Consider the following 23,848-nt stretch of genomic DNA (forward strand, 5'->3'; position numbering starts at 1 on the left):
GGTAGAAACCCGAGTAGTTTTTCTTTCCAAGATGTGTGCCCTTCCCTCTTTATTTACTGCTCCTCCTACACTAAGCCTTGAATGCTGGCTCCACACCTCACTCTCTTGCAGCTTCACCTCATTACAGATGGAGGAATAGCTCTTCTCTCAGTTACCAGTGAATGTTTTACATTTTTATAAATACATACTCATTTAGCATAGGAAGACAACCATCAGTATTAGACCTTAAGCCATTGGAACAAATTTCGCGGTTGCAAAAGGACTTCTAACCATATTGGCACAAAGAACAGAAGAGCTTTTCCATCTGCAGCAATCATGCAAGTCCAGCTTGTTTCCTGGATTGGAGAGAAGTCAAAACATTAGGGCAGCTTCTTCAGCCCAGAGCTATTGTTATGGGTAGGAAAAGAAAGGAGCCAAAAAGATGCCTTCCAGTGGATTGAGTTGTATCATGGTTGAGTATTTGGTGTTTTTTTTGTTTTGTTTTGTTTTGTTTTTTAAGTTTGGTAAACCCTGAGTTACCTCCAGATTTTTCTGTTGGTTCTTCTTTCTCTGTCAGAGCCTTAGATGAGGCTCCCGAAGGTTCTGCCCTCCTGCTGCTTACTCTTTTTTTTGTTGATCTACATCTGTGGCTTAATTATCCTATACCTACAGTTCTCAAGACTGTGGCCCATTCTATTCTCCTGAGCCTGAGACTGCACTCCAGTTTAGCATATTCTAAATAGAAATAATTCTCTTTCCCTCCAAATATGCTCTTCTCTCTTCTTTCAGTAAATGGCATCAATGAGTAACTCCAACCAGAAATAAGACCCGCATTTTCCCTCTAACCTCACGGTATCAGTGCCCATGGCCTGCTGACTTAGTCAGACCTGTCTCCAGACTCTGGCCTTCTTTGTCTATTCCCAAGAGTACTTTTGAAATTTCCATCTCTTACAGGTTTACTTGGATTGTTGCAATAAGCCCTAGATTGGTCGAACTGCCTGTTGCCTCTAGGTTCCTCCAGCTGCTCCACCATCAGATATCCAAAGTTCTATACACGTTCCCCAGTGTATAGACTCTCAACCAGTTTTAGAAAAATGAAGCTCCAAGCCCTTCATTCTCCCCACTTGGTCAGTCTCACCTGTCACAACTTTCCCACCAAACATCAAACTTTTTGATTCAGACATCCATGCCTGTGTACGTGCAGTCCTCTGCCAAAAATAGACGTTCTCCTTCACTGACCTCCTGCCACCTCTATGGAACTTCTACCTTCAAGAATTAGCTTTAAGCCCCAAACCCATTCTTATGAGAAGCCTGCCTTATTACAGAGCAGGGTTGAAAGACTCTTTGTAATAATTCTCACAGCCCTTAGTTCAAATTTCTACTTTAGTATTTATGTATCATTAGATTACATGTATATTTCATTTATTTAATTTTGTATTAAGTAAGATATATATACAGTTGACCTTTGAACAATGTGGGGGTTAGGGGCACTGACCCCACCTCCCCTTCCAGTTGAGAATTTGAGTATAACTTTTGATTGCCCAAAAACTTAACTGCTAATAGCCTACTGTTTACTGGAAGCCTTACTGATGGTGTAAACAGCTGAGTAACACATACTTTATATGTTATATTTATTAGATACTGTAGTTTTACAATAAAGTAAGCTGAAGAAAAGAAAATGTGACTAAGAAAATCATAAGGAAGAAAAAGTATGTTTTCATTAGATGGAAGTGGATCATCGTAAAGGCCTTCATCCTCATCCTATTCACGTTGAGTAGGCTGCTGAGGAAGAAGAGGGGTTGGTCTCAGGGGTGGCAGAGGTGGAAGAAAATCCACGCATAAGTAGATCTGTGCAGTTCAAATCCATGGTTCAAGGGTCAGTGTAGTCCCTAAACATGTCTAGTAAATAACACTTAATTTCCTTGTTTTCTTTATCTCCATTGGCCAGAGCAACTTGGAGGCAGGAAACATATGCATTGGCATTTCCAATACCCAGTAGAGAGCCTTGTGCAAATTGGAATGGCAATATTTTTTGAATGAATAAAAGCCAAACCAGTTTGCTTTGTGTTTCCTTCCAGAAGTTTGTTCTCCTTTCACCTTCATTCTCATAATCTAGTCATCCTTACAGAAGCCCTTTCTTCCCAACACTCTGATAGGGAAGCAATTGTTTTACTCTTTTCCCTCCCTTTGTCAGGTAGAGCTTTCTCAGAGTTTGTGGGAGAAATGATTGTTAACATACCTTGCCTTCATGTAGCAAGGGCAGATGTGGTGGTGTTGGAGGTACGAACTTTGCTCCCATAAAGGTCTGTATCTGTATCCCAGGTCTTCCATCTTCGAGCTTGATCATCATGAACAAGTTGGTTAACTTCACATACTCCTCAGTTTACTCATTGTTGATTGAGGGTGATCTGTGCCTCATGGGGTTGCTGTGAGGATTACATGAGGTAATTTAAAGGTCTTGGCACTCAGTAAGCCCTCAGAAAGTGGTAATTACTGTTTTCATGGCAGAAATTATATTCATTTCAGCAGTAGGTGAACTTTAATTTACTTTTAGATAAGGTTAATTTTATCTGAAGTTAAAGAGTAGTATATTTTACACAATTATTTGCCACCTCAGCTTTAACAATAATGTTTAAAAACTCATCGTTTTTAAACTAGTTTCTTGTGTGTGCCATTTTTGACAAATAAGATTGGGTTTTACATGTAATATTGGCTTTCTTAGCTGAAACTGGATCCCTTCCTTACACCTTATACAAAAATTAATTCAAGATGGATTAAAGACTTACATGTTAGACCTAAAACCGTAAAAACCCTAGAAGAAAACCTAGGCATTACCATTCAGGACATAGGCACGGGCAAGGACTTCATGTCTAAAACACCAAAAGCAATGGCAACAAAAGCCAAAATTGACAAATGGGATCTAATTAAACTAAAGAGCTTCTGCACAGCAAAAGAAACTACCATCAGAGTGAACACGCAACCTACAAAATGGGAGAAAATTTTCGCAACCTACTCATCTGACAAAGGGCTAATATCTAGAATCTACAATGAACTCAAACAAATTTACAAGAAAAAACCAAACAACCCCATCAAAAAGTGGGCAAAGGACATGAACAGACACTTCTCAAAAGAAGACATTTATGCAGCCAAAAAACACGTGAAAAAATGCTCATCATCACTGGCCATCAGAGAAATGCAAATCAAAACCACAATGAGATACCATCTCACACCAGTTAGAATGGCAGTCATTAAAAAGTCAGGAAACAACAGGTGCTGGAGAGGATGTGGAGAAATAGGAACACTTTTACACTGTTGGTGGGATTGTAAACTAGTTCAACCATTGTGGAAGTCAGTGTGGCAATTCCTCAGAGATCTAGAACTAGAAATACCATTTGACCCAGCCATCCCATTACTGGGTATATACCCAAAGGACTATAAATCATGCTGCTATAAAGACACATGTACACGTATGTTTATTGTGGCACTATTCACAATAGCAAAGACTTGGAACCAACCCAAATGTCCAATAACGATAGACTGGATTAAGAAAATGTGGCACATATACACCATGGAATACTATGCAGCCATAAAAAATGATGAGTTCATGTCCTTTGTAGGGACATGGATGAAACTGGAAATCATCATTCTCAGTAAACTATCGCAAGGACAAAAAACCAAACACCACATGTTCTCACTCGTAGGTGGGAATTGAACAATGAGAACACATGGACACAGGAAGGAGAACATCACACTCCGGGTACTGTTGTGGGGTGGGGGGAGGGGGGAGGGATAGTATTAGGAGATATACCTAATGCTAAATGACAAGTTAATGGGTGCAGCACACCAACATGGCACATGTATACATATGTAACAAACCTGCACATTGTACACATGTACCCTAAAACTTAAGGTATAATAATAAAATAAAATTAAAAAAAGAAACATAAAAAAATATATTGGCTTTCTTTTGGTGTTCATTACTTGCCAAATATGTATTTTTGTTTGAATAATGTTCAGGACTGAAAATATATGAATTTAAATATAGAAAAACAGATAATTATAACATTTTAGTATGGAGACCATGGTTATAAACAGCTTGAAAAAGCAACACATTACTGTGTTTTCTATTAACCCAAGAAGTAAAGCATTGGTTATTACTGAGATTTGAGTCAAAAGTATGTACTGTTCTGTTTTTCAGTATTGATTAGGAAAAGTAATAGCTTAGCAACTAGGCTCTCTTTTTTTTTCTTTTATTATTTGAATATCTGGTAATTGCACATATTTTCATTCAAAATTACTGTGGGTAACATTGACCCCCCCAACTGAGAAATCTATTTCCTACTTTCAAGCCTACTATTGATGAGCAAATTGTTGAATCTTTCTTTGATGGCCTATCTAAGTGAAAACACTAATAATGTCATACTTTATATATATATATATACATATATGTGTGTATATATATATACACATATATGTATATATATATACACACATATATGTATATATATATACACACATATATGTATATATATAAAACCATCACTGAAAAAATTATAGTTAATATTTTTATAGTATATTATGTATTAATATTTTCAGATTTTTAAAAGTATGTTAATAGAGAGCTACTATGTAAATTAATATAACACTTAAAATAACACTTTTATTCAATTTTTAAAATATATATTGAACACCTACTATGTGCCAGGCAGTGTTCTAGGTACTTGAGATACATCAAAATATACCCTCCCCTACTGAAAAACCCCTCCTCTTGTTTATGTTGCATTTACTAATCTCTTTATAAATAACATTATAATTTATATGTGTTAGAAGGTCATAGAAGTGATACATGCTATGGGGAGAAATAGAACAGAGTAAGGGGGATTGGGAATGTGAGCGTGAGGTAGAGGGAATGGATGCCAGTAGGTTAGGCTTCATTGAGAAGATACCATCTGAGCAGAAGCCTTGAAGGTTGGAGGAGTGAGTCCAGCATTTGTCTTGGGAAGAGTGTTTAAGGCAGAGTTAACAGTTAGTACACAAGCCCCACAGCAGGAGTGTTTATAATAGTAGTACAACGAAAATCCTGACTTGAGTTAAAAAAGAAGGAGTATTATTTCTTTATTTTTAATATTTATTGATTACCTCTCATATATTGTATATTAGGAACAATGCTGGACACGTTGGGGAGACATGTTAGGAAAACCAGAACTCCATTCCTTAAAATCTATAAAGAAAGGTAAAGTGATCTGGTCATTGATAGCTTTCATTTAATGCAGACTATGATCAATAGCCTAAAAGAGCTACAGAGTCTCTTGAAATTCAGAACAGAAAGCTCCATCCTACCTGAGGTGATTATATGAAAGCAGACCATTCAGAAGGATAGGTTTGAAAAATGATGAAGATTGGGGAAATGAGACACTAGATCAAAGGCTAGGAAATGTGGATGCACAGGTCACTGTCAAAGATAAACGTAGTTTACTTGGAAATGCATTGGAAGGGGCTTGGATTCAAGAAGGATGTAAGGATCTGATGACTAAATGTGTAGGAGAAATTGAGTGGGGAGAAGGGGTAGTTCGCAAAAATAACTCCCAACCAAGCTTGTGTTCAGTCAGTACACAGTTGCTGCTGTCTGCAGCCAGCATCTGTTCTGATTAGCCGGTGTCCATGGCCAACCATTTGGTCCTGCTTCCAGGTGTCAGACTTGGGTAACAGGGATCATGATGGAGGCATTAGTGGTGTGTGGTGCTTTCTGCTTATTTTTCTTTTGTGTTTGTTATAATGCATTGCCACCTGGATTTTCTGAAGAGTATAGTGACTTGAGAATTTGTACTTTAGTTTTTTTCTTTGCTCATAGAGATTCAATGAAATACTCTCCTGAGTTTTAGTGTCATTTTGAGGGGGCTCTTTGAGGTTTGTGTGAGTCAAAAGATCAGTGGATAAAAAATCGAGAGACAGACCCACATTTGAAGTGTGGGCTATGCAACATGCAACCAAGTAAGCCTCTGACCCTGAGACTTTTTCCTTAGTATCTTTAGACTTTCATTTCCCTATCTAAAAAATGAGTCATTGTGCTAGGTAATCTCTAAGACCCCTTACAAACTCTAAAACTTCACAAAACCCAAAACTTAACAACCAAAGATCCAAACTTCTTTCACCAGCAGCTTTCCTGAGTAGAGAAACAGTAATTGTCAGCCTCTTAACCATTAGGCTAAATATTATGATGTTAGGTGCAAGCAGTTTTCAATTTCAGCAGGCAACTTTTTTGTTCAGAATAATTTTCTCAAAAGTTTTGAGCTATTTTTTCTTTTTAAAAATAAATATCGGCAACTAAACTATCTAAACTGATCTCATATCATTTGCTGTTTAATATTACAGCAGAATTTTTATGTGTATAAATGTTATTTAAAATATACAACACCTTCTTTCACTGAAGGGTGGCAGGGGCACAGAATACTTTAGCTAGCAGCTTTCTTTGTGTGATACATCAGTGTTCTGGCTTCAGAGTTTGGCCATGAGCAGGATATTCCCCATTCACTGAATAACTCCCAAGAGCATCTGTCCTTAAGATTCTGAAATTTGCCAGAGGTGGTCTTGAAAGTGGTTACATCCAAACCTGTGTGTCTTTTCTCTTTTACCTTCTCCCTTCCATCCTCTTGGGAGGGATATTATTGAGAAACCAACTGCATGTGGTTACTTGCAGTCAGTGTTGGGCAACCGGGGGTGGGAGGGCACAAAAACCTGTTACCGTTGATGAGAAAAGATGATGACAGGTAAACTGTGAAGCATCCAGGCAGACTAGAGGGGCAGCAGCCAGACAAACAGTTCATGTGTGGAGAAACCTTGAAATTGCTTTGTTTTGCGTGTTATATGTGTAAACCTGAATTTGAGGAAGAATTTATAGGAAGAATTTGTAAACCTGAATTTGTCTCTTTGTAGGTGATATGTGGAATCTGGAGAGGCAAGCAGCTGCTGTGGTTGCACAAACCCCAGTTATCTTTAGTTTTCTTGTTTCCTACGCTTCCATGTAGTGTGGCATATGCCCATCTTAGAAATGTGACATGGGGTTTCCTATGGAGCTCAGAGCCTAGGTGGGGGATTTGCATTTGAGGCATCCCTTCCCCCCACTTTTTAAAATACATGTGGTCAGAAAAGATTAGGCTCATAAGCATTTGACCGGAGGGGAAAAAGGCACCTACCCTCTGGGTTCCTGGGTGAAACAATGTCTCCTTGTTTGGTAGCCAGTGAAACCTCTTTTCATAATTATAAACAAACAAGAATAATCTTTGAACTCTGTAGGCACATTTGCAGAATCTGAAATGAAGATTAAGCAAAGCCTAACATCGAGTCAGTCACTGAAACCAGTAGTTTTCAAACTGTGATCTGTGAGATGAAAGCTATTTTCATAATAATACTAAGATGTGATTTGCCTTTTTCACTCTCATTTTCTAAGAAATGTGCAAATTGTATGCAGAAGCAGGATGGGGATCTTCTTCTGTTAAGCTATGCATTAATGAGATTTGCTAAAATAGAAAACAGTGCCACTCTTTTCACTAAATTTTTTGTTTTGGAAAAAATAGTTATTTTTTATAGATTGTTATTTATATTAACATGTAATACATTTGCTATTGTTATTTTAATGAATTAATATTTAAAAATGTTTTCCATTTTAATTTAGAACGTGATATATTTTAGTCAATGCCACCCACATAAATAAAAGCTCATCAGAGCCCTTAGTAGTTTTTTTTTTAGGAGTAAAGGGAACCTAAGACCCAAAAGTTTGAGAACTGCTGACTTAAACAAAAAGACAACCAAAGGGTGCAAGTTCTAGGCCACTGGTTGTTTAAGTGTGGAGATAGCCATAAGTAAGAGGCATTAAGTATCTTAGAGGGACTTTCTTAGAGCCATTCTTATGGGATTTGACAGTTTATGGGGGTTTTTTTAGAGCAGTTTTAGGTTCACAGCAAATTGAGAAGAAGGTACAGAGACTTTCCACACACCCCCTTCCACATACATGCATAGCCTTCCTCATCATCAACATCCCCTACCAGAGTGATATGTTTCTTAAAACTGATGAACCTACATCATTAATGCCTCTTTACCACACACAGTCCATAGGTTACAAGTAGGATTCACTCTTGGTGATGTCCATCCTATGGGTTTGGACAACTGTGTAATGACTTGTGTTCACCATTGTAGTATCATACAGAGTAGTCTTAACTACCCTAAAAATCCTCTGTGCTTTGTGATGGCCATGTGCACACTCCAGTTATGAGAGAACAGAAACTGACTTATCAGAAGAGAACAGTTGGTTGAGAAAGGATAATATGAACAGATTATTGCACTTACAGAAAAAAGCAGAGACACTAAGGAAGAAGCCCTGATCAGCCTGCAAGACAGAGGGTAACTAGTACAGCTTCATTGGCCAGTAACTTTCCCATTATACTTTCTCTTTACAGTAAATCCTCTCTTTTCTAGTCATCTGAAGTCCTTGCAACCAAAAGAGCCAAATAAAACCTAGAATAACACAAGTATGGGGATTATAAGGACCAGCACAGTTTTTATGATTAAGACTTGGTTTTGATTCTCAACTTCTTGGTAGTCAAAGCAAAAAGGAGACTGTTAATCTTGAAACTATATAATTTTTAAAAAGGCAGTTTTAAAGGTAGTAATACTTTTCTAATACTGAAGTTAAATCAGTCACTGTCTTATGCATAGAGGTTTTTTGAAATGTTAAAAATAGAATTACTTAGCCAGGTGTGGTGGCGAATGCCTGTAGTCCCAGCTACTCAGGTGGTTGAGGCAGGAGAGAATCGCTTGAACCTGGGAGGCAGAGGTTGCAGTGAGCCGAGATTGCGCCATTGCACTCCACCCTGGGCAACAAGAGTGAAACTCCATCTCAAAAAAAAAAAAAAAAAAAAAAAAAATTACCATATTCTAGCAATCCCGCTTTTCGGTATATACCCAAAAGAATTGAAAGCAAGATTTTGAAGAGATGTTTGCACACTCATGTTTCTTGCAGTGTTATTCACAATAGCCAAGAGGTTAAAACAACCCAAGTGTCTATCAGCAGATGAATGAAGAAAAATGTGGTATATACATACGATGGGATATTATGCAGCCTTTAAAAAATAGGAAATCGTGTCACATACTATAACGTGATAAACCTCAAGGACGTTATACTAAGTGAAATAAGCCAGTCACAAAAGGACAAATACTCTCTAATTTCATGCATATGAAGTATCAAAAGCAGTTAAAATTATAGAAACAGAAAGAATAGAAAGGTGGTTGCCACAGTTTGGGGGTAGAGAGGAAGAAGAATTAGTGTTTAATGGATATAGAGTTTGTTCTGCAAAATGAAAAAGTGGCGGAGTTTGGTTGTACAACAATGTGAATATACTTAACATTGCTAAAGTATATGCTTAAAAATGATTAAGATGGAAATTTAACGTTGTGTGTTTTTTACCACAGTAAAAAAAAAAAACAGTCACTCTCATTTCAATTAATAATCGAGACACTAAATATATTTGACAATATCCTGGGCATTTCTTTTTTGTATCCTAGGCATTTCTAAAGCAGATATAGAAATAAATTTTATATGAAAATATAAATGAGAAGTTTACTAATATCGGGCTTCCCAACTAGATTTTGCCTTTAAACCAACTTCTTTTTTATGGAGGCAGATGTAGAAAGAAAATACCTTTATCCTCAACCAGAAACATAGTACCTCTGTGTTCATGAAAATTTTTACGTATATATCTCTTCTCTTCAGTAATGGCTTCACATAGGCACACAAATAATAATACTTCAAAACCATGTAATTTCATATGACACTTCTGCTGGGTAGTTAAACCAATGACATTATTCTTTCCTTCATTTTTTATCACATTTGGGCCAAGTTATGAATTCCTGTTTATTTTTTAGATGACCTTCCTGGATGGTTTGAGGTGTAATTTTCTGGGAGGAGAGAAAAATCTACATGGGAAAAGTAACTACCATTTAGTTTTCTTCAAAGAATTGGATCTATCAAGCATTACATCAGTTTTTATCTCTGATGTGCAACAAACATGACAAGGAATCAGTAGCAAATAATTGAATTTTAGATGATATTTCTGTTTCTAAAGTAGTGTTATATTTTAAGAAATGAGAGATCATTGGCAAAGTTTCAAATAAGGAAACTCACAATTGAGTTTTTTTTAATGTGTAAGGTACTGTGGTTCTATTATTGTAATTCTTGAGGATTTATTTCACTGAAACTTACTTAATAGGTGAGCAGGTGGGCAGTGCTTAGAACTGTATAGTATTCCTTTACCAGTGAAGACCCAGCGTGAAAAGTCAGGGTGACCATGGGAACAGCAAAATAACCAAGCTTATTGCTTTCTAATTAAATTTTTTGCTGTTTAAGAGTTCTTTAAAAAAAATTTTTTTTTAAAGAAACAGAGGTCTCACTGTGTTGCCTAAGCTGACCTTGAACTCAAGTGGTCAAGCCTCAGCCTCCCAAAGTGCTGGATTACAGCCGTGAGCCACTGTGCCCACCTGTTTAAAAGTTTTTATATTTTGCAGTGGCTGAGCATTACTTTTAAAAAGAAAGAAAAAGAGACATAGGGGTGGTGGTGGGGTGGGGAGTGGGAAACAAGAACTGACCAGTAAAAGTACTTGGCCCAGGGTAGGGGCTGCTGCCTTAACATGTACGTGAAATTGAAAGTATCTTTGTGTGGGGTACAGATACTTTAAATTTCTTCCTGCATGTCTGTTCCTTCTGCTATAATAAAACAACTAAAGGTGAGTAATTTGTAGACAACATAAATTTATTTCTCGCTGTTCTGGAGGCTGGGAGTTCCAAGATCAAGGCACTGGCAACTTTATTGTTTGGTAAGGGTCCAGGCTCTGCTTCCAATCTAGCACTTGAAGGCTGTGTCCTCTGGAGGGGGCGAACACTGTGTCCTCACATGGCAGAATTGATGGAAGGAACAAAAGGGGTGAACGCTCCCTTGAACTTTTTAAATATGGTCCCTAATCCTATTTAATAACCTCTTCAAAATTGCACCTGTCAATAATATCATATTGGCAATTAAGTTTCAACACATGAATTTTGGGAGGGACACAAACATTTAAACCATAGCACTGCACCTAGGCCTTACTGTGCCCTGCCATGCCCACTTCCGTGTATGGAACCAGAAGCCACAGCACTTATGGACCCCGTAGCCTTCCTTTCCATTTCTTCCTGCTTTTCACAAAAAGATTCAAGACGTCACTGAGAACTTGTGATGTGCAAGAAGAACCTAAGGCTGACCAGAAAACAAAATTGTACCTTTCATTTAAGGAAAAAAAGAAAGTCCTGCCTCTTGGCCTCTTACTTAGACTGACAGAAAGCTGAATAACAACTTGACTCAGATAAGATGACCTCTGTTACCAAACAAGAGACATGGTATCTGTTTGGCAGGTGTATTTTTATAACCCAATAGAAAATAAGGACCGTTCTTGAGAAAAATGCCCCAAGAGGGTTGTGAATGGCATCTGTGTACACAGGCATGGGCCTTGTACATTCTTTAACAACAGGGCATGTTGGAACCTTTTAAAAAAAAATAATGTTGCCTAAATACAGTAATACTACCACCTGACTGACTCATTCTGCAAGGCTTGGTTTTCATAGGAATTTAGAGAGACAAAGAGGAGTGGAAAAGGCATTGACAAATGTACAAACAAGCTTATATTATTAGTTTTCTCCATTTTTATTCTTTTTTCCACCCCCAGCTCAAAGCATTGGCTACTAATAACATTGCAGCTTAGTCTTCTTAAATAGTCTTTTTCTCTTTTCTTCTCTTTCCTTAATTTGTTCTGAAACATCAAAGAACCCTTCTTCCTTTCCTTCTAAATCTTGGCAGTTAGGAGTGTAAGTGTCCCACGTAGCCAAATACTCTATCCACGATTGTTCAACTCACTCTGACTACCAGATATCAAGATTTTAAATGGATTGGTAGTGAGCTTACCGGGACCTATGAAATCACTGTTTTTCAGTTTTGGTCCAAACTTAGCAACTGTCAATCTACCTTTTTTTTTTTTTTAATTCAGAGTTTACCAAGTAATAGAAAAATGATCTCATTCACAGAAGTTACTATCACATAAATATAGAAATAATTTCAAAAAACATGTAAAACAGTTGAAGAAAATTATAAAAATTGATTAATATACATAAAAGAAGACCTTTAAATGTCAAATCTTCCTGAATTTAAAGGTTTAATTCAATTCCAATCAAAACTGTTAATGTGATTTTTCTTTTTTGCTATTAAAAAGATTATTTATGTTTATCTAGCTACATTTTTCTGTAAGAAAAGAATTTAGGAGCACATAGCCTTTACATATAAGTTGTATCTACTGTAATTAAATCATTTTGGTTCCGGCAAAGGAATAAAACAGGGTTAGAGAACCCCCAAACAGACTCAGTTCATTGAAAGCAAATAAAATATGGTAAAGATGGCCACAAGTCAGTGTGACTGGGAAAAGTTATTAAACAAATGGTGCTGGAGCAGTTGGTTTGCTTTTAAGAAAAAGATCGATTTTAATTCTCACCTCTTGCTTTATACCAAAATTAATTCCAGGAGCATGAAGCAGCATTACATGTAAGTAAAGCCTTAAAAAAGAAAAAGAAAAGCTAGAAGTCAGTTGACTAGACATTTATAAACAATCTATCAAGAAGAATGTTGTAAGCTTAAAAGAATGGAAGTCCTAAATGAAAATATTATTATATTTAACTACATAAAATGCAGAACTTCCCAGCATTAAGAGAATCTACTTAAACGCAGTTTTTTAAAAGCAACAAATAGTTCCGTGAAATATGACAGAGAAAGGAAAATATCCTCAGTCCATGACAAGCGTATGCAAATAGATAAGAAAAACAATAAAATCCTGTAGATAGAAAAGTCATGAAAGAGGAAATACTAAGGACCTGTAAACATTTTAAGGTGTTAAAATGTTTTGATTCTATTTTTATCTAAGTTGTAGTAATTTTAGAATATACGTATCAGCTAGAATTAAATAAAGTAGGCACTCCAGAACACTAAGGGAAAGGACATAAATTGGCACAAACTATTTAGAAAAAATATTGGTAATATTCAGAGCTTTAGAAATATTTTTCCTTTATGTCAATAATTTCATTTCTAGAAAACCATCCAAAGAAAATAAACATAAAAATACACAAAGATTATTCATAAGGATATTCCTGTTTTTATAATAATAAAACATTGGTGTCTTAGAAATGTAACAGACCGGATGCAGTGACTCACCCCTATAATCCCCGCACTTTGGGAAGGCCGAGGCAGGCAGATTGCTGGAGCTCAGGAGTTCAAGAGCAGCCTGGGTAACGTGGTAAAATGCTGTCTCTACAAAAAATACAAAAATTAGCCAGGTGTGGTGGCTCGCGCCTGTAGTCCCAGCTACTCAGGAGGCTGAGGTGGGATGATCATTTGAGCTTAGGAGGTTGAGGCTGCAGTGAGCTGTGTTCACGCCACTACACTCCAGCCTGGGTGACAAAGCAAGATCCTGCCTCAAAAAAAAAAAAAAGAAAGAAAAAGGAAATGTAACAGTTAAAGACTAATTAGGTAAAATCCTTTATTGCCTTCCAATGAGATATTATGTAGCCATTAAAATTCATTTTTTCAAAAAATAGGTAGTGACATGAGAAATGCCCATGTAACAGTGTTAAGTTAAAAAGGAGAGCTACAAAACGTCATCAGTAGTACTACTATTCCAATTGTATGTGTTTCTGTGTATACACGGGGAAAAGCTTAAGAAGCTGAATGCTAATTCTTCAATTATAATTGTTCAATATCTTCCAAAAGATTTAAAGAAAAGCTTCTTAATCCATTTTTTTTAATTAGCTCTCATAGAGTACTTAGTATGTGACAGGCACTGCTTTAAAATGTTTTATAAATAATAACTCAGTCCTCATACAGTCTTATGAGGCTAGTACACAGAAGGAAAGTGAAGCACAGAGCTCTTGAGCAGCTTGTCAAGATCGTTTAACAAGTATGTGTTTTAGCTCGGATTTAAACTGGACAATTTGGTTCCAATGCCCAAGCTCTTAACCACTGTGCTTTGCTGTCTTTAAACCAGAACCCAATGAAGATAGCACCAAAATGGAAAACTATAGACCAATAATAATCTTAAATGTATATGTAAAAATTCTTATTGAATATTAGCATATCAAATCCAGTAGTGTATTAAAGGAAGAATACATCAGGGCAACTTTGGGTTCTTTCAAGAAGTTAAGAATGGGTCAATATTAGAAAACTGTTTAACAGTAATCAATTACTTTTATAAATTGAAGGATTTTAACAAATTTCGTTTAATAGATATCAAAAACAAATTCCATTCAATTTAATTAAATTTGGCAGCTACTCAATAAAAATTCCAGATAAAACTAAAATAGCAGTGATTACCTAAACTTGGTCAGGGTTTAGGTAAGTCAACAACAAATACCGTGTTAAATACTACAATAGCATACTAATGCTATTAATACATGTGTATCCCAAAACCAAGAGCTATTTTCATTATGTGTGAGAAGTAATTCATTGGAAATTGAAATGGGTTTGGGGGAAATGCCGTTTAAACTAGTAAAGAAAAATTGTATTTAAGTACTTGAGTATATTACAGTTAAAATATTATCCCTTCCCAAATTAAAACTTAAAAGATATAATGCAGTTTTAACTCATAATGCCATGGTTGTTTGTTAAGCAAAAAAAAATAAAACATTTCAGTACTACAAAAGATTTAATAAAATTCAAAGGCAGACTATTAGGAGAGAAAATACTGTCAATTCACATATTAAACAAAGGATAACTATCCCTAATAATAAGAGAATTTCTACAATTTAGTAAGACAATTACAAATGCAATAGACAAAAAGAACCACAGGATATGCCTGGACCACATCACATATACTGCCTCAGATTTTCTTGATTGTACTTGTTTCCTGGGCTCTCTTGGCACCTTGTTCCACCCTGAGGCCAAAGCCCAGAGGATCTGGTTCCCCTGCTGCTTCTGAATTACATGAAGCACAGCTCTGCAAGGCCACAGATCTGACTTCACCAGTGGCTGCAACAGGGCTAGGTGGTACAACTTTCTACAAGGAGGGAGAAATTAGATTCATGTAGAGCTATGATTAAAATGCAAAGGGATATGGGAGAGAGCTGGCAGATAAATTCCCTCTCCATCCCTCCCTTCATGGATTTTTCCAAAACCTGGTGTTTCAGTTCTGTCTGTCCAGAGACTTCCTGAATGCTGGAGAAGAAGCTGGGCATCTTGTGAAACTCAGGCGAGCTTGGTAATGCATCACCATCTTTCTCCGCTTTGCTTTGCTTTACCCTCACCTACTGCTGCCGATATTGCACCTTCAAATAAAGCATTAGACTTAAGCTTTGCTTCACGCTGTTTTTCAGAGAACCAGGCTACAGCAGAATTTGAACAGAAAATTCATAAAACAAGAAATGAATGAAAATAGCAAATAACCAAAAAGTTATCCAGCTCATAGTGTAATGAACATAAACCACAATGAGATACCCTCTTGTTTCACACATCAGTTGGGCAAAAATTGAAAAGATGAATAGCATCCAATGCTGATAAGATGTGGGAAAATATGCTGTCAAATGAAGATGGGGGTAGGTGAGAGAGTGCATGGCTGCATGCTTCCTGGAAAGTAATCTGGCAGTGTTTATTAAGACATTAAATGTACATAATGTTTGAGCCAGCATCTCTTCTACGTAGACATTAGTTCATATGGATATACTTGCAAAGACCTTTCTCAAATTATTGCTATAATTGTAAATTATAGCAGAGAAATGGAATGCCCACTTAAAATGTGAAGTACTTGAATAAAGTTTGGCATATCCATTTTGTGGAATATTATACAGTCATCAGAAGAAATAAGTTAGAACTACGTGCTTCTGGAAAATAGTGCTATGCTGTATTTTAGGTGAAAACAGAAAGTTACAGAATAATATCTATAACGTGATCCTGTTTTTATACAACAAAAAATGTATATATGTTCATATATGTTTGTATAAGGGTTTAAAAAAAAGACATGGAGGGATACGCCAGACTGTTAACATTGGTTGCCTCAAAAGGGTGAGATTGAAGGTGAAGACAATTGTTAGCTTTTTGCTTGTATATCCTATATTGTTTGATGTATTACAGTGAGCATTAAAAACAACTAAGTGAGAGATGGGTGGACAGCTGAATGGAAAGAAGAAAGGATAGAAATAATAAAAAAAGAAGGAATAGAAACTATTTTATCCAAAATATTTCAAATGTGTGTATCTTTGATCTAATTTCTTTTGAACTTTGGTTGGTCAATCCTAACAAAGTAATTGCAGCCAAACCTTTACATTTAATTGTTCGTGAGTATTAACAGATAAAATCTTTTAAAAACTCAATTTGGCCATGTCTATCAAAATTTCAATGGTCATACTCTCTGCTCCAGCAATTCTACTTCTCAGACTTTTATTTTATAGCAATACTGCTGGAGACATATAAAGATATAATACATTTAATGTAATATTTTCAATAAGGAAAACTAGAAACAAAGATTCATCAATAAAGGAATATTAAAGGAATATTATGGTCAGGCGTGGTGGGTCATGCCTGTAATCCCAGCACTTTGGGAGACCGAGACAGGCAGATCATCTGAGGTCGGGGGTTCAAGACCAGCCTGACCAACATGGGGAAACCCTGTCTCTAGTAAAAATACAATAAATTAGCCAGGCGTGGTGGCGCATGCCTGTAATCCCAACTACTCAGGACGCTGAGGTAGGAGAATCACTTGAACCCAGGAGGCGGAGGTTGCAGTGGGCCGAGATTGCACCATTGCACTCCAGCCTGGGCAACAAGAGCGAAGCTCTGTCTCAAAAAAAAAAAAAAAAAAGAAAAGAAAAAAAAAAAAGAATGTTATACTACATCCTATGCAGTCATCAAAAAGAATGAAGTTGATGAGTATGTACTCATGTGGAATTGTATGCATGAACTGTGAAAATAAAACAGCATTGCCAAGTAGTTTTAATGTTTTGTTTTATTATACATTATTACAACTGTACTTTCCATAGTACTTATGTTTGAGAAATGGTATCACAAGGGATTTTTAGTGTTTATTTTTCTTACATTTCTTAGAGTAGTATATTGTGTTTCTGTGATCAAAAAAGTAATAACAAGGCCGGGCGTGGTGGCTCACGCCTGTAATCCCAGCACTTTGGGAACCCGAGGCAGGCGGATCACAAGGTCAGGAGTTCGAGACCAGCCTGACCAACATGGTGAAACCTTGTCTCCACTAAAAATACAAAAATTAGCCAGGCATGGTGTCACGTACCTGTAGTCTCAGCTACTCAGGAGGCTGAGGCAGGAGAATCACTTGAACTCAGGAGGTGGAGGTTGCAGTGAGCCGAGATCGCGCCACTGCACTCCAGCCTGGGCGACAGAGCAAGATTCCATCTCAAAAAAAAATAATAATAACAAAAGCTGACAAAATCTAAATTTTCTCCCTAATTATATGTTTTTATTATCATAGGAAAAATAAATGACCATGAAATTAGGTTTACCAATACAGTGAACTGGTAATTTTATTTTATTTTATTTTATTTTATTTTATTTTATTTTATTTTATTTTTTATTTTATTTATTTATTTATTTTTTTGAGACGGAGTCTCGCTCTGTCACCCAGGCTGGAGTGCAGTGGCGCAATCTCGGCTCACTGCAAGCTCCGCCTCCCGGGTTCACGCCATTCTCCCGCCTCAGCCTCTCCGAGTAGCTGGGACTACAGGCGCCCGCCACCGCGCCCGGCTAATTTTTTGTATTTTTAGTAGAGACGGGGTTTCACCGTGGTCTCGATCTCCTGACCTCGTGATCCGCCCGCCTCGGCCTCCCAAAGTGCTAGGATTACAAGCGTGAGCCACCGCGCCCGGCCTGGTAATTTTATTTTTAATGTATATATTAAATCCTAAATGTAAACCTCTATTACGCTGTGTTATTTCATACCTTACATTGTTTTGAAAGGAATTGAGGTATCTTTTGACCAGGTCAGAGAACCATTTCACTATATTCAAAATAACATGAACAATATGAACTCAGAAAACACTTGGCCAGATAATAATTGTCTTTAATAAATTTATTTGTGTATGTGTCATGATATTTGGGACCCTGTAAAGTTGGGGGTCAGGGTCAAGGTCCTGTTGCCTGTGATTAAAAGTTGCTAGTGAATTGTTGCTTAGGCACCTCCTAGGTTTCCTTACCCACATTATAAGCACTTTATGGGCCAGCTACTTTACTTCTTTAAAAATTAGTCTGCTCTGACCAGGTGCGGTGGTGCACACCTGTAATCCCAGCACTTTGGGAGGCTGAGGCGGGTGGATCACCTGAGGTCAGGAGTTCAAGACCAGCCTGGCCAACATGGTGAAACCCCGTGTCTACTAAAAATACCAAAATTAGCTGGGCATGGTGGCACGCACCTATAATCCCAGCTACTAGGGAGGCTGAGGCAGAAGAATTACTTGAACCTGGGAGGCAGGGGTTGCAGTGAGCCAGGATCGCGCCACTGCACTCCAACCGGGCGAGAAAGCGAGACTCTGTAAAAAAAAAAAAAAAAAAAAAAAAATTAGTCTGCTGTGTCCAATTGTAGGTCTAACTCTTCCAAAACAAGAAGTGGATGTAGTGCCACTCCTTGAAGAAATAATGATATGGATTTTTAAAGTGACAAGTTGAATAATGTTATTACTGAGAAAATCATGGTGAAGAAAATTCATTTGTAGATAAGCTTCTTAAAGGGGGCTGGAATAGAAAAATGAATAAGCAAAGGAACTTTATTGCTTTGTATATTCTTTCACATCATCTCCTACTTTACGTTTGTGACATTTATCACAAAAACAATAAAATAATTATTTCCTTCTAAAAAATTACACAAACTACTAAACTCAGGAAGACCCAGATAGCAAGTAAGGCATTTAGGTGTCTGTCTTCCCATCCCCCCCTTTTTAAGTTATCAAAGAAAAATCCTGGATGCTTCCAAATATTTTGAAAAGATTAATTGCCCTGTTTCTAAACTCAGATGAAGGCATCAATTTATTATACTTTGCAGCTTTCCTTATGTTTCATAATATACTCTTTAAGAATACCTGGATATTTTGCATTTGAATAAAGCCTAAGGACTCAAAACCTGGCTGGATCTCATAAACACTCAATCAGCTTCTACACACAGGTCACTGTATGTGCAGATGCATGGGTGAAACAACACACACTTATGTGTCCCCACAAAGGGTATATATAATGCGCGATACAGAAACTGATTTTTTCAGTAAATTTGACATTCAGACTAATCTCATTACATTGAGAAGTGCCTTTGTGTGACCATTATTAATTACCTACTGTGCCAAGGTACTGTGCCCGGTGTCCTGGGGATACAGGGATAAGTAAGATGCAACCTTCAGATGCTTGTAGTAAGTAAGAGGAAATAAATTACTAATCTTAGAAAAACAATCTTTAAAATATCTAATTTATTTCCTTAGCAGAAATGCCATCCATTTCCTTACTGGTTAGAGCCTTGCAAATTTTTAGCTGTGGCACCCTTGAAAGAAAAGTATTTTGAATTAGGTTTATCTTCAAAATTGACCAGTATCAAGATGCTGAACTGATCTGGTTTTCTTCTTGTGCATAAACAAAAAGTCAGCACTTATAAGGTAAAATTATGATAACTGCATTGGATCATAATTTTGATTGTTACTTTTAAAAGGGTACAAAAATTCTGAGTTGATGGGCAAAATACTAATATTAGATGTAATCGTCATGATAATTTGCTTTATTCAATCTGGTTTTACCAAATATAGTCATTTACTTAAAGAATTTATTTTTATTTAATGTTTTTCTTTCCTTTTACAGGAGTTTATATTGTCAGAAGATTATAACAAGATGACTCCTGTGAAAAACTATCAAGGTAGGGAGTGAGAGGAGTACCTTCATTACCCAGATTGTAAAATACTTCTTGGTGGTTTTCACTGCCACAAGAGAATACGTACTGTATAATCATCAGGGAAACAAAACAGAACAACCTTTTGAGTGAATGTTATCCCTGGTTTTTGAATTAAGAAACTGAGGCCCAGTGAGGTTGGGTGGCTTGCCTGGGGTTCTAGTTAAATGCAAAGCCAGATCAGGTCAGCGTGACTCCCAAACCCACAGCCTTTGTCTTCCGACTATACCGTGCTGCTTTTCAACAGTACAGCAGGTTTAGAAAGTGGGTCCAGTAAAAAGCTGCCTTAATAGGACTCATCTTGTATTTGGTTAAATGTTTTAAAATGCTCAGAGTGTGTTGTCCAAGGGGAAGAATTGTGGTTTTATCATGTGTTCAACATTGACAGGCCATCTGCCAACAATTTTTGGAAGGGATTTCTTTATTCAAACTAACAATGTTGTGGAACCAGAAAGTTTGAGGTAGATCTTTTAACACTTAGAGGTCATTTCATCCAATTCTCTTGACTCGCCTTTAATGAGAGGATGATCATCCAGCCTCTACTTTAGTACTTCCGGAAACATAGGAACCATTATGATTTTGGAAAATTCTAAGCATTAAGTTCTTTATTTTAAAATTTGGAGGTAAAATTTATTTCTCTTTCTTCTTTAATTTTCTCACGTATCATTCATCAAATATTTATTGAGTGTCTATTGTGTTCTGGTAACAGAATTGTAATAGTGAACCAGACATGTATAGTATCTATGCATAAGCAGTTTATAATCATGGAGATGATACAGATGGTAAGCAGGCCATTAAAACATTGTGTGATAAGTGATAAATGTTCCCCTATTGGTGTTTGCTTAGCCTGTTGGACCTACAGAAACAGTACAATCTCTCTTACACATGACAACCTTTCAATTATTTTAAAATAGCATGAAGGTTTCTGCCCCTTCCCTTCTGTCTGCTGTTTCAATCTTCAGTGTTCTGTTCTCACTTCTTTTCCAGCCTATATATTTTACATCTCTAATTTTTATTTTATGTTACCTGAGCCTTTATTCTTTAAAACAGTTTTTACATGTATCCTGTAAATATATATGATTATTATTTATCAAGTTTTAAAAATACATTACTTAAAAAAATTTTTTAATTGGCTTGGTCACATATTTGGGATATCATGTGGTACCTTTAATACCATTTGAAAATATGATACCTTGTGGTAGGTAACCTTTAAGATGGTTCCTAATGATCATTGCCTCCTGGAATTTACCCTGTACCTCCTGTGTGGGCTAGACCTAGAATATGGCAAGTGATGGATATCACTTCTGAGATTAGGTTACAAAGATACCAAAACTTCCACCTCGCTTGCCCACTCTGTGCTTTCGTGTGCTTGCTCTGATGGAAAGGCAGCTGCCATGTTGTGAGCTGCCCTGTTGTGAGCTGCCCTGTGGAGAAGCCCATATGCTGAGGAACTGAGGGAGGCCTTGTCAACAGCCAGTAAGGAACTGACACCCTAGTTTAATAGCCCACAAGGAACTGAATCCAGCCAGTACTATGTGAGAGAGTTTGGAAGCAGATTCTCCCCCTGTCAAGGTTTCAGATGAGACCACAGTTCCATTCCACACCTTGATTCCATCCTGTGAGAGACTTTTTGACAGAGGCATGCAGCTAAACTGCACCAATATTTCAGACTCTGAGATAATTAACATTCACTGTTTTAAGGTGCTAAGTTTTGGGGTAATCTGTTGCACAGCAATAGGTAACTAATACATGCATGTAATCTGATAAGTACAAAATTATATTTCCTTTCTCTCTTTTCCTCAGCACTGTACTTATATAGGGTGAATTTCTGGCAGCCATTTTACACTGTGGGCTCATGTGGAGCAATCAACTCAAGCTCCTCCACAGTTCTCACTTGAATTGTTTGTTTTTTTCTTTGTTGTTTTTTTTTAATTTTTAATTTTTATGGGTAGATAGTAGGGTATATATATTTATGGGGTAGATAGTAGGTATATGGGTAGATAGTAGGTATATATATTTATGGGGTACATGTGACATTTTGATAGAGGCATGAAATGCATAATAATCACGTAAGGGTAGATGGGGTATCTGTCGCCTCAAGTATTTATCCTTCATGTCACCAACAATCCAGTTATACTCTTTTAGTTATTTTAAAATGTACTGAGTTATTTCAAAGCTATATCTTCAGTACTTTTGAAGCTGTTTCTTGTTTTTATTTTTGGTTTTAGCCTAAATGCTGGACTTCACATCCTGTTATTCACAATCTCATTTTATTTAGCCCATCACCTCAGCTTATCAAGATATTTAGAAATCCCAGTTGTCATTAAATATATTAATTTCTGCCTAATTTTGTGTTTTTCTTAAATGTATAAGCATAAAATGCCATTTCCTATGTCTTTGTTAAAATAATGGTTGGCCTCACAGGTATACGTATATTGAGCATATCACTAGAAACTTCTCTTCATATGCCATTATTCTTTGAGTCTCTTAATATTTCATATAAGTTCATTTTATCTACAGAGGATCGCAAAAAATTGATAATAGAGTACTATGGAAACCTGTTCTCCACAAATTCCTGGAGATAATGATAAAACGACACTTCTTGTTGTTTTTGTCATTCTTCTTAATACAATACTAGGCTCATGGGAGATACAAATAAAAAAATTTCTATGAGCCAAAACCAAAGAGAGAACTAAAACTCAGAGTGATATACATATAACCTGTCATTGCAGCTGTCTTGGGGAGATGGAGAACCAGTAAGAGATAGATACTTGTGTATGAACATGCACTTGGGGACAAGAAATAAGGCCCAGAGCCTGAGTGAGATGAAAAATTGGAACTGAGATTTCCATAAAAAGCTGAATCTCATAAAGGACTGTACCCTTATAAAAAGAGGAACAAGACTTTCCACTAATTGGCCCTGAAGACTACAAGGAAATTTATTCCTGACCCCAACTCTGGATAGAGGATGGAATTTTACCTTGATAAATCAAAACCTGAACTGAAAACTTTTGAGTTTGGAATATAAATTTTAACCAATTATAACATGCTGGAACTCCATGTTAAGAAATTAACATAAAGTTGGTCCTTGGCCCATAAGACCCCACGGTTACTTGCTAGAAATGAATGCAAGCTCTTTTCAGACGAATTTCACAAAGGCCCTATAACAAAAACAAGCACTGCTTAATTCTTCATTTTTTTTAAATTGTAAAACTAACAAGTAATCAATCCACCATGAGTAAATATTAGCAGATATCACAAATGGGATGATTAGAGTACCAAGAATCTTAGATAATGATCAACAAAGCAAAAGAAGCCGTAACATAATATGTTAAATGATTGAAGAAAAAAGTTTCAGGAACAACAAGGAAATAAAATGATTATGGAAAAAACAGGGAGATTTTTAAGAGAACCAAATAGAACTTTTAGATAGGAAAATATAGTCATTGAAATAAAAAATCAGTGGGTAAAATAGATATTTTAGACACAGACAAATTAGTGGAGTGGCAGATGGATTTTATGTCTATGGAACATTTTTAAAGTTTTTTTTTTTTTTTTTTGGTGGGGGGCAGGGGGAGACAGGGTCTCATTTGCCCTGGCTAGAGTGCAGTGGTGTGATCTCAACCCACTGCAACCTCTGCCTGCTGGGCTCAAGCAGTCCTCCTACCTCACCTCCCAAATAGCTGGGACTACAGGCGTATGCCACCACACCTGGCTAAGTTTTATATTTTTTGTAGAGATGAGGTTTTGCCATGTTGCCCAGGCTAGTCTCGAACTCCTAAGCTCGAGCAATCCACCAACCTTGGCCTCCCAAAGTGCTGTGATTACAGGCAAGAACCACTGTGCCCAGCCCATTTTTAAAGTTCTAAAAGAA

General features: G+C 36.8%; 1 protein-coding gene and 1 long non-coding RNA gene across 25 annotated transcripts in view; one reads left to right on the top strand and one right to left on the bottom strand.

The window, feature by feature from the left end:
* Window positions 1–23,848, top strand: part of WDFY2 (WD repeat and FYVE domain containing 2) — a 314,795-nt gene that overhangs the window by 231,731 nt on the left and 59,216 nt on the right. For all 24 annotated transcript variants that reach the window (XR_010116081.1, XR_008651395.2, XR_010116070.1 and 21 more), the window contains one exon: window positions 19,887–19,941. Coding sequence is in view for 9 of the 24 variants with exons in the window: in XM_063619259.1 (XP_063475329.1) it covers window positions 19,887–19,941 (55 nt within the window). In the remaining 15 variants the exon portion in view is untranslated. The remainder of the gene's footprint in view (window positions 1–19,886; window positions 19,942–23,848) is intronic.
* LOC134732669 (uncharacterized) lies at window positions 1,483–9,123 on the bottom strand. Its single transcript, XR_010116091.1, has 3 exons — window positions 8,723–9,123; window positions 2,219–2,405; window positions 1,483–1,761 (listed from the first exon to the last, which is right to left on the bottom strand). It is a non-coding gene; the product is annotated as an uncharacterized lncRNA (long non-coding RNA).

The sequence above is a fragment of the Symphalangus syndactylus genome, chromosome 15 (genome assembly GCF_028878055.3).
Source record: "Symphalangus syndactylus isolate Jambi chromosome 15, NHGRI_mSymSyn1-v2.1_pri, whole genome shotgun sequence".
NCBI classification, from domain to species: Eukaryota; Metazoa; Chordata; class Mammalia; order Primates; family Hylobatidae; genus Symphalangus; species Symphalangus syndactylus.